Below are 12,027 nucleotides of genomic sequence, written 5' to 3'. Positions count from 1 at the left end.
GCAGGTTTAGAAATTATCTCTCTTTTAAAGCTTATTACTTCCCTTGAATTGTATTTTTTTACTTTTGACCTTGAAAGATGACATTGACCTTGACATTTCACCACTCAAAGTGTACAGCTTCATGAGATACACATGCATGCCAAATATCAAGTTGCTATCTTCAATATTGCAAAAGTTATGGCCAATATTAAAGTTTTCAGACGCACAGACTGACGGACTGACAGACATTTCAACTGCTATATGCCACCCTACCGGGGGCATACAAATTTAGCATTCAGAGAGGCTGCCCTGCTTAACATAACTTTATTGGCCCTGGAGCTACCAAAAATGCTGTGGAATGCACTGAATCTGTTATATAAATGTACTTTTTCAGTTGCCCACTGGTAAACAATTACTTCAAAATGATTCAAGGCAGATTAGTTGCTTGAGTAAAACATAAATAAATTACAATTTTCTTTACCAAAAAAAGACTTGGGTTCTATTAAATTTACCAAGTTAATCACAAAATAATAGAACTTATGGGAAACAAGTGCAACACTGACCTTCATTCCTCTCAAGACCTGGTAGATAAGGAACTGTACATGGTCGTCACTAAGCCTCTGTGACTTAATAATGTTGTTCATATCAGCACCCATCAGTGACGTTACTAAATAACTGTATACCAAATACATCATATTAAATTGTTAGTTGCAAAATTATTATGTAAGTTCAAGCAGCAATTTTTTTGCCCAATGGGAAAATTACCCATACTGCACCAAATGGGGAAAAAAAGCCGAAAAACCATGAAAATGAGAAAATTCACATCGTGAAATCTTCAGATTAGGAATAATGGGTCTTTTAACTGCTTGGTACTCTATTTTCACAAAGCCATCTGGATATTCTTTTACATGTCTTTTTGCTGAAATGTTCAGTTTTAGTGCTAATTTTATTAGTTCCCATGCAAAGTGCTTTTGGAACAAAATTGAGGCAATTTTCCTTCCTTTTGGGAATTTGTAGGAATGGACAGCAAATTGGAAAAATAACTTCTATGGGTACTTAACAAAGAAATAATTGGCTACAAATGAATTATATTGTAAATTCTGTAATATCAGCTTATAAGTCTTATTTTCATTGTGATTCTCAAAACAAACAAGAGCTGTGTTTGTGAAACACAATGCCCCCTACTGCCCGCTTTGAAGCCATATATTTGACCTTGAAGGATGACCTTGACCCATTCACCACTCAAAATGTGCAGCTTCATGAGAAAAAGAGATACACATGCATGCCAAATATCAAGTTGCTATCATCAATATTGCAAAAGTTATGACCAAGGTTAAAGTTTTGGGACAGACACACAAATACAATGACAGACATACAAATACAATGACAGACAGACAGGCCAAAAACAATATACCCCCGATCATTTGATCCAGGGGTATAAAAACATTTAATCCAATTTAATTTATCACAATTGACGATACTCTGCATGATTTAAACCCTAGGATACCTATGATATTGAAGTCCTTTAAATTAAACACCACTGACTGTAAAAGAATGAGTTCAAAAGGCATATGAAAGACAAACAATATATAGCTTTCTGACATGCTTAGCACATTGACAATCAAGTCTTGTAAGGGAAATTTTGACATACTGAGCTAGGTAAGAATAAAAGCCTTTTCAGGGAGATTCCAACAAACATTTACTAAAGTATTGTAACTGCCTCTAATTTCAGCGGGACTGCTAAGCAAAGAAAAACTACACTTACACTTCTTCAAATTCATCAAATGTTTCGGTGGGAGTAAATACATCTAACAGCCCTATGACCTGGAAAGGAAGGCAAACTTTTTGAATGCATGCACATTCAGTTTCTAGAAAAAAAAGTTGTGTAAAGCATTGAGAAATTAAAGACCAAGCAAACCAACAACTTATAAAGATCATCATGAATTTAAAAACAAGATGGCCAAGATGGCCCTAGTTTGCTCACCTGAGAGGAGTCGGTTCATTCAATCTTTACCTAATGTCAAACTTGACCTTGATATTGACCAGACAAACATCCTGGTCAAGTTTCATCAATATTGAACCAAAACTCTGGCGTAGTGAGTGTTTTTGTTTTTGTAAGATTTGAAATGGTGACCTATATTTTGAGTTGACCCCCCTTACCAAACATCAAACTTTGCTTACAAGGATTTTGTATAATATAATGAAAATTTGGACAATCTAAGGGCATTAATTATGGCATTAATTATGTGATTTTGCTCATCATCAAACTTGACTGAGATCTTTCAGCAACTTTGATAAAGAATGCTTGAGAAATGTGAATGCTAGAGTGTTTACAAACCAAATGTGGACAGACAGACAGCGGACAAAGACCAATCCTAAAACCTCACCTGAGCAATCAGGTGAGCTAAAGTGTGTTTCACCGATCTGAGCTATTTTCCAACTTGTCCAAGAAATCAATAAAACCAATGTATTGACTAATTTTCCTGATGACTAGGCAAAAAATGTGACTTCTATAGTGTTCGATCACAAGGTTTCTCTCTATATAGTCACATAAGGAAAACTGCCCCACCTCCCTGGCAGCCATGTTTATTGACCCATTGGGATCATTTGCAAACTCATCTGAGATATATATATATAACAAATCTATTCACCAAGTTTCATGATGATTGGGCAAACAATGACTTCTAGAGTCAAGCTTTTTTTTACTATATAAATATAAGAAAACTGCCCCCCCCCCGGCAGCCATGTTATTCAACTGACCGTAACCATTTTCCAACTCAACTCTCGTATCAAGAAAATAAATGTTCTGACCAAATTTCATTAAAATTGGGCAAACATGTGACTTCTAGAGTGTTCACATGTTTTCACTATATACATGTACATATAGAGAAAAATGCCCCGCCCACTGGCGGCCATGTTTTTTTACCGATCTGGACCATTTTCAATCTCGTCCTATATATCAATAAAACCAATGTTTTGATTAACTTTCATGATGATTGGGCCAAAATTGTGACTTCTAGAGTGTTTACAAGGTTTCTCTATAGCCATATAAGGAAAACTGCCCGGCCCACTGGTGTTTTTCAATGGACCGGAACCACTTTTGAACTCAACCAACATATCATTAAGACAGACATATAGACAAAGTTACATGAAGATTGGGCATTAAATGTGACTTCTACAGTGTTTACAAGCTTTTTCTTTTTTGTTGAGCTAGTGACCTAGGTTTTGACCCAGCATGACCCAGTTTCAAACTCAATCGGGATATCATTGGGACAAATCTTCTGACCAAGTTTCATGAAGATCGGACAATAAATGTGGCCTCTACAGTGTTTACGATCAAATGTGGACGGACGGACGACGGACAAAGACCAGTCACAAAGCTCACCTGAGCAATCAGGTGAGCTAAAAACAAGAGCTGTCACCATAAGATGACATATGCCCCCTATAAACGCTTCGATAGAAGTTATAGCATTTTTCGAAACCTAAACGCAGATTTCGAAACCTAAACGCGGACCCTATGTTCAAGGTCAAGGTCACATGGGTTAAAATTTGTGTGCGTATGGAAAGGCCTTGTCCATATACACATGCATACCAAATATGAAGGTTATATCTCAAGAGATATAGAAGTTATGAGCATTTTTCGAAACCTAAACGCAGATTTCGAAACCTAAACGCGGATCCTAAGTTCAAGGTCAAGGTCACAGGGGAAAAAAAATTGGTGCGTATGGAAAGGCCTTGTCCATATACACATGCATACCAAATATGAAGGTTATATCTCAAGGGACATAGAAGTTATGAGCATTTTTCGAAACCTAAACGCAGATTTTGAAACCTAAACGCGGACCCTAAGTTCAAGGTCAAGGTCACAGGGGTAAAAAAATGTGTGCGTATGGAAAGGCCTTGTCCATATACACATGCATACCAAATATGAAGGTTATATCTCAAGAGACATAGAAGTTATGAGCATTTTTTCGAAACCTAAACGCAGATTTCGAAACCTAAACGCGGACCCTAAGTTTAAGGTCAAGGTCTCAGGGGTTAACAATTGTGTGCGTATGAAAAGGCCTTGTCCATATACACATGCATACCAAATATGAAGGTTATATCTCAAGGGACATAGAAGTTATGAGCATTTTTGGAAACCTAAATGCAAAGTGTGACGGAAAGACGGACAGACAGACGTAGGACGGACAGACCGATCACTATATGCCCCCATTTCTTCGAAAGTAGGGCATAAAAACATCCAACCTCTAATAACAATTAACACATAAATGAAACACAACTACACTGTATTATTATGAAAACAATAATCAAAGGGAAGTAACTACTGTAAACTTAAATGCAATATTTTAGAAGAGTCGCATGTTACATGACCTTAATTCATGATTGTTTGCAAGCCTTTTTACTATATAAATATAAGGAAAACTGCTGCCCACCTGGCAACCATGTTTGTCAACAGACCGGAACCATTTTCAAACTTAACTCACATATCTAGGAAACAAAAGTTCTGACAAAATTTCATGTAAATTGGGCCAAAAATGTGACTTCCAGAGTGTTTACAAGGTTTCTCTATAGCCAAATAAGGAAAACTGCCCCACCCACTGGTGGCCATGTTTTTCAACAGACCGCAACCACTTTTGAACTCAACCAACATATCATTAAAACAAACATTTTGACAAAGTTACATGAAGATTGGGCATGAAATGTGACTTCTACAGTGTTTACAAGTTTTTTCTTTTTTTTTGACCTAGTGACCTAGCTTTTGACCCGGCACAACCCAGTTTCTAACTCGACCGAGATTTCATTGGGACCAAGCTTCTAACCAAGTTTCATGAAGATCGTACAATAAATGTGGCCTCTAGAGTGTTTACGAACTAATGTTAACAGACAGACGACGGACAAAGACCGGTCACAAAAGCTAAAAATAACGTTTTTGTTGCTACTGGTAAATGTTTGATGTGTTTGGATGGTGATGATAATTATTAAATTAATTCATACAATCATGATTCCTTATCTAGAAGTCCATTGGTTAAACTTAAAACAAAACAATAGGGCATAAAAAGCCCTTGGGAACTCACCGGAGATCAAAAGAAAATGAACAGTGCTGAACTGCTCATGTGATGTTTCCACAACCATTTTAGATATCAGCCAAGATAACAATCGAACAAACATTTTGAGCAAGGATTGGAAAAAAAAGAGCATTCACAAGCAAATACTTTAGTAAACTGCAAAGCATTCTCTCGTGGTCATGTTTGGTGTTCATTAAAAACATCAGGGGGGGGGGATTTAGATCCCAAGGATATGATTTGAACAGACTCCTCAACTAGACAGAGGACGACCGTTTGATGTTATATTGAAAATAAAAACACAGATTGCCTTGCAGTTTCCGAGGAATTTTTTTTTTTTAAGTTTTCAAAATATACAGTGCTCCATATACAGTGATTTTTTTGGCTTTAATTTGTTACAGCCTGTGCCATTTGTATTGGGAAAAATAGCGCGATAAACCGTGAAATTGGGAAAAATAGCGCGATAAACCATGAAATTGGGAAAAATTTAGCATTGTAAATAGGATTATAAGTAACAGAATTGATATTGTTTTTAAGTGCATGTTCAGGGGTTTTCTAGAAAAGTAGTCTGGTCAAATAGGGATTTTTTAAATCAATAAAAGTGGCAAATTTAGGAATGATTTATGGACAAAAAGGACTAAATTAAAGTTATATATTTTGTAGGATGTTTAAAAAATAAAGTTGAGATCTACAGCTAAGACTTCTTTCTAAAAAAAAAATAAAATATATATATTTTTATTTTTTTATTTTTGTGAAATTGGGCTTCTTTTTGGGAAATTTTGGTCAGATTTTTGGGAAAAAAACGTGGATTTTCGCAATTGGGAAGCAGCCGAAAATCGGCTGTAATTTTGAGCAAAATAAATCACTGATATAGGATTTGAAAGGGCAGGTAGGGGGGCTATATTATCAAAAGGGCACTTTTCAGCAAGCAGTATTTTGTCAAAAGGGCACTTTCGAGCGCGCAGTTGTATCTGGAATGCTCCCTGTTGCATATTAATTTTTATAGTATTAGTAATTGTTAGAATATCGTATTTCCATTATTATAAAACTATGTAAATAAAATGTCTAAAATGAGGAATAAATTAATAACAATGTAATCAGAGATTTATAAATTATTTTATGTCTAAAAAAACAACTTATTTTTGTTTTACAAAAAAAGGGCAGGGCGGGGACTTAAAAGAGCAGGATGGGGACTTGGAAGAGCAGGGCAGGGCACGCTGCCATTTAGGCCTAGCTGGAGCACTGATATAGGTTCATAATGAGAGAAGCAAGAAACTCCCAGGGAAGGACAATCTTTTACCCCTGAGGCAAGATTTGAAGGACAACAATATGATATATTCCAAATACCAAATATATGGGCCTTACAGTCTCAGGACAATATTCGTCTAAGTTTTCAAAAAAAATTAAAATCGGTTTAAGGGTTAAGAAAGAGATGTCTTCAAAAGGAAAACATAAACACACAGACATAAACAGACAACACGGTATTCTCACAACTACACATGGGCACTATTAGACTGATGGGTACCAGTTCTAGACAAATTCTTAAATCCATGCAGACAAAATTACTTGAAAAGACACTGCTTACATTTTCATGGACCATGTGTTTCAACATTCTCAGTTCTCTGTATGTGCGTTTGGCATGGATGGCTGACTGGAAAGGCCTGGACAGCTTCTTGATGGCCACTTTCCTGCTGGTCTGCTTGTCCAGGGCTGAACTGAAAGTACAAAGTGTGTGTTCTGGTAAAGCTTGCTTGCTGCAAAAAAGATTTAGTTGTGAAATTCTAGTTGCCTATTACACTATCTTTGCTACCAGCAGCATTAACAAATATGTAACAAGAACCTGACCATGGGGCATTTTTTATAATATCTTGTTAAGACAGTTAGACTTACAACTACAAAGCAAGCTTTGCTCATATTTTTAATTATAGATAATTTCCAAAAATGGTTGTCTCCACTTAATTTTGGTAACTTATAGAAGTTGTTGCAATTACTTAGTAAGTTATCAGTGCTTCCGTTAGTGGACGTCCGGGCGTAAATTACGCCCGAAAACGGCAGTTGTACGTCCATTATGCAAATGGTGGAAGTCCCTTGGACGTCCGATAATCCGCATGTACGCTATTTTCTAATACACAACATGTACAAATGTCAACAGTAAATCGGGTTATTCAGACCGTTAACTCCGCCTTAGAGCTACTGTTTTCAATGAATTTCACAGCAAGTGGCCAATATTGATTTTTCCAGCTGTCAATCAAAGTCTTCTTGGTAAGCGCATCAGCCAATCAGCGCTCAGGCAGCCGAATACACCAGACCCCACGTGAAGCCGTATACAATAGCAATAGCGACCTCTGCGTTACGATGTGTTTATTAAGCAATCAAATATTCGCTTTCCCCGAGTAAGAATGACGTGATGTCGTACATGAAGTCTAATTTTCGCATGATTTTCATATGAAATACACGAGAAATGTTTATTTGTTGCTAGAATTTTCGTCACTTTCCGTGAATAATAAAATCTGGAAATGATTTCGGATAACACGTTTGTTTATAAGCATTTGAAAACAAGGGCTGTTTGTAAAACATGCATGCCCCCCTATATGGGCCATAAGTTGTAGTAGCAGCCATTGTGTGAATACGTTTTTAAGTTGTAGTAGCAGCCATTGTGTGAATACGTTTTTTGTCACTGTGAACGGTGGTGGTGGTGGTGGTGTTGGTGTTGGTGGAAGAAATAATAATAGTAGTAGTAGTAGTAGTAGTAGTAGTAGTAGTAGCAGTAGTAGTAGTAGTAGTAGTAGTAGCAGTAGTAGCAGTAGTAGTAGTAGTAGTAGTAGTAGCAGTAGTAGTAGTAGTAGAGCAGTAGTAGTAGTGTTAGTAGTAGTAGTAGTAAGTAGTAGTAGTAGTAGTAGTAGTAGAAGTGGTGGTGGTGGTGGTGGTGGTGGTGGCGGTGGTGGTAGAAATAATAATAGTAGTAGTAGTAGTAGAAGTAGTAGTAGTCGTAGTAGTAGTAGCAGTAGTAGAAGTAGTAGTAGTCGTAGTAGTAGTAGTAGTAGTAGTAGTAGTAGTAGTAGTAGTAGTAGTAGTAGAAGTAGAAGTAGTAGTAGTAGTAGTAGTAGTAGTAGTAGTAGTAGTAGTAAGAAGTAGTAGTAGTAGTAGTAGTAGTAGTAGTAGTAGTAGTAGTAGTAGTAGTAGTAGAAGTAGTAGTAGAAGTAGTAGTAATAGTAGTAGTAGTAGTAGTAGTAGTAGTAGTAGTAGTAGTAGTAGAGTAGTAGTAGTAGAAGTAGTAGTAGTAGTAGTAGTAGTAGTAGTAGTAGTAGTAGTAGTAGTAGTAGTAGTAGTAGTAGAAGTAGTAGTAGTAGTAGAAGTAGTAGTAGTAGTAGTAGTAGCAGCAGCAGCAGCTGCAGCAGCAGTAGTAGTAGTAGAAGAAGTAGTAGTAGTAGTAGTAGTAGTAGTAGTAGTAGTAGTAGTAGTAGTAGTAGTAGTAGTAGTAGTATGCATTACAAAAATGCAGTTAGCCTTACATTTGGTAAAATTCAATTATATTACAAGGGAGGCAAATGCTGTAACAATAAATTTAAACTTATTGCATTTGTTTCCCCTGTATATAAGAATGTATTACCTCCCCTGTCCTGCTTATATTTATATTAATCAACAAAATTAAACATTAACACAATATTTAATATACAAAATATACAAAAAATCTCATATTCTGATAATATTTTTACTGATCCACTGTATTTCACTAAAAGAGTGATGTTTCATTGGACTGATAATTATAGATTTAGGATTACAGACCAGTTGCTTCAGTAATATTGTTCAGAGTGTGCCCTGTTGGCCGCGTATGCATTCTTGAGTTATCATTCAAAAACCGTTTTACTATTTCGAGTCACCGTGACCTTGACCTTTGACCTAGTGACCTCAAAATCAATAGGGGTCATCTGCGAGTCATGATCAATGTACCTATGAAGTTTCATTATCCTAGGCCCAAGCGTTCTAGAGTTATCGTATGACAACCACCTGGTGGACGGACGGACCGACCGACCCACCAACATGAGCAAAGCAATATACCCCCTCTTCTTCGAAGGGGGGCATAATAAGCAGTCTGCAAAATTAACCCATCGCCTGATCGCCAATGCGATGAAATCTCGGCTCTGGCGATAGAAAAATTGTCTATCGATCGCCTGATTTGCGATGAAAAAAATCTGAAGACAGTTTGAAAATAAACCGACAAATAATAAATTCACGAAAATTCGTTCGCGTGTGCGATACTTTGAGAACGAATTTAATAGTCGGCATTCCGGAAATTTTCGGTACCGATTTTCCCCGGTATTTTTTTATTTATTTCTGATTTGCTAGCAGATGGTACAGACATGAACTGCAACTGACCAAATATCTTCGCTAGTTTCCAAAAATCTTATAAGTCAAATGTCCGCCATCTTGAAAAAATTTAAGTGTCGATTAGCAAAGTAAAGTAGTGCAATAGCATATTGTAAAGCAATATGTTAACCAAATTATATATTGCTTATGTATTTAATTAGTAATTGGTTTTCATTTTCTGCAGTCAGACAATGTGCACAGATTATTTCATGTGCAAAACACATACATTTTTTCGTACAGTCGTTTTCGGATACAGTATTTGTCGTCGATCATTATTTACATGTAACATTTTAAATTCAGTCGTTGATTTGTCATAATTACTTAATATGAACAGTGCTCTATTTTCTCAGGGACCTATTTGTTTGTATAGATCCCTGATTTTCTCAATTCGCGTCACGTGATTAACGCATGTTCAATGGGAATTCCCCCATCCCACAATTCAACTTGCGTAAAATGGCGGACGTTTGCCGACATCAATTTTGTCCGTATTTTAGTTTTGAAAATAGAAATCGTTATAATACTGGATTATCGGGTAATAGATAGAGTTAGAACATGTACGTATATTAAAATTCTAAAATGAAATCAGAACTCAAAATGTATGTCTGGGACGTCCAAAATTTTAGGCTTGGAAGTCAGGACTTCCAACTTTTAAAAGCTAACGGAAGCGCTGAGTTATACTGGCCAAAAGTCACACTCATTTTAAATGATATTGTCACCAAATTGTGTCCGCATTTATTTCGGAACCTTATTTCACTGTTTGTCCCTAGTCTAGTGATTTTTTTTTCCTGCCAGTCCCGAGTCCTGGACTCTCAAAAATCAGTGAGGATGCAAAGTTTCAAATTACAGTAAAAACTCGCTATAAGACCACTTGTGGGACTTTTCAAAAGTGGTCTTAATAGCGAGGTGGTCTTAATTCTAAGTTTTCATGAATTTGATGGACATATAATTACAACAACGTAAATATTCACTGAACTTTAATCTTTTTGCATACAATATAACAGTCATCCGTTTATTCATTGTATTTATACATTTATACATTGTACAAATATAGTATTTCAAGTTGTTCATTAAAGAAGTGTAAATGCATGTACATGTACTTTTCATCAAGATCCTTGATGTTTACTTAACAAATGAGTCAATTGTCGTCTGCTTAGCATTTCGTCGAATAAAAATTGAGCTTTTCTTTTTAGAATAGCTTGAACCTGAGTCTTTCCAATGCCGAATAAATAAGCCAACTTTCGTTGAGATTTCCCATCACTCGCGTCGATCAAAACAATCTTTTCTTTTAAACACAACTTTTTCTGTTTTCGCTTATCCATTTTGAATAACGATATGGTATAAAGGTCGGTTTTTAAATCCATCACGAACAAAACCGTGTTACTCAAATATCCTAACTGTTAAATTATTCGCCGTATTTAATCTTTAAAATGTGTACCAAACAACTACCAATTTACCCTTCAAAGACTCTATAATAATACAAATGTAATAGCTAATTGTCATTCAAGGGTTAAAAATTATAACAAGTGTCGAAAATCTAACACCTGTGTTGCAAATCGATGCCAAAAACCGTTGTCGTTTATTATGGTTAATTGGGTCAGAATGGCTTCGTACACAAGCCCGATAGTACCACAACACCAGATCAAGTAAGGTGTGAAAATTACTGGTCGTTTGGCAGGTGTCGTGTCAATTAAGAACAATATCGATCATTAGTACTGATTAAAGTGGTCGTAATAGCGGATTAGCAGGTTGGTCAGATTAGTGAGTGTAACAGCCATTGAAATATAGAAAAAAAAAATCGGGACTGAAAAATGGTGGTTGACTAAGCGAGTTGGTCGGAATACTGAGGTGGTCGTAAAGAGAGTTTTCACTGTATGCGAATCCCAATGATGCATGGAGATTTCTAACAAAATTTAATTTTCAAGATTGCAGAATATGTTCATAATAATCAGCATGAGGGTTTTCAACAGCTTTAAGTGTAAAGAAGCCAGTTTTGCAAATGTCTGTAACAGGTTACTTTAATGTTAAAACAAGAGCTCCGCCTTGCGGGTGCAGACCGCTCATCTATTTTTCTTTTTAAAGGTGTAGGGACCTATCTCAATTTCAATCACTAAGGAGGGAGGGGTGGAGTGGAGAGGGGTGTATAGTGTGGGGGTGTGGTCATTTATTACATTATCTTCCAAAAATGCCAAAAAAAATGCCAAAAAAAAAAATTTTTTTTTGGGGGGGGGGGGGGGGGGATTCTTGGGTGCGATGTTTGGACGGTATTTCAAAAATAAAATAATAAAAATAAATATTTGTGTTTTTTAACCATGTTTGAAAAAAAAAAAGAAATGTGTTTGTCAGAAACACAATGGCCCCTATTGCGCCGCTTTGAAATTATTTTTTTTGTTTTTTTTTACCTTTGACCTTGAAGGATGACCTTGACCTTGAACTTCCACCACTCAAAATGTGCAGCTTTATGAGAACACCGCTCAGTGTTTTTTTATGGCAATTTTGGGGCCGATATTAGGCCCCATTCCCCTCAAAAAATAGTATATATTTTCCCCCTATTTTGTAGAAAAATCCCCTCCAGAAGTAAAAAAAAAAATTTTTTTTTTTTTTTTTTTAGAAAGAA

At 36.2% G+C, this 12,027-nt stretch overlaps 1 protein-coding gene across 3 annotated transcripts in view; it reads right to left on the bottom strand.

Moving 5' to 3' along the window:
• Positions 1–12,027, bottom strand: part of LOC127832567 (mitogen-activated protein kinase 14-like) — a 52,496-nt gene that overhangs the window by 18,282 nt on the left and 22,187 nt on the right. For all 3 annotated transcript variants that reach the window (XM_052358096.1, XM_052358095.1, XM_052358094.1), the window contains exons 3-5: positions 6,631–6,760; positions 1,745–1,803; positions 543–654 (exon numbers count right to left, since the gene is read on the bottom strand). In XM_052358096.1, the coding sequence (XP_052214056.1) occupies positions 543–654; positions 1,745–1,803; positions 6,631–6,760 (301 nt within the window). The remainder of the gene's footprint in view (positions 1–542; positions 655–1,744; positions 1,804–6,630; positions 6,761–12,027) is intronic.

Source organism: Dreissena polymorpha, chromosome 5, assembly GCF_020536995.1.
Source record: "Dreissena polymorpha isolate Duluth1 chromosome 5, UMN_Dpol_1.0, whole genome shotgun sequence".
Lineage (NCBI taxonomy): Eukaryota > Metazoa > Mollusca > Bivalvia > Myida > Dreissenidae > Dreissena > Dreissena polymorpha.
This window is presented reverse-complemented; position numbering and strand designations above follow the sequence as displayed.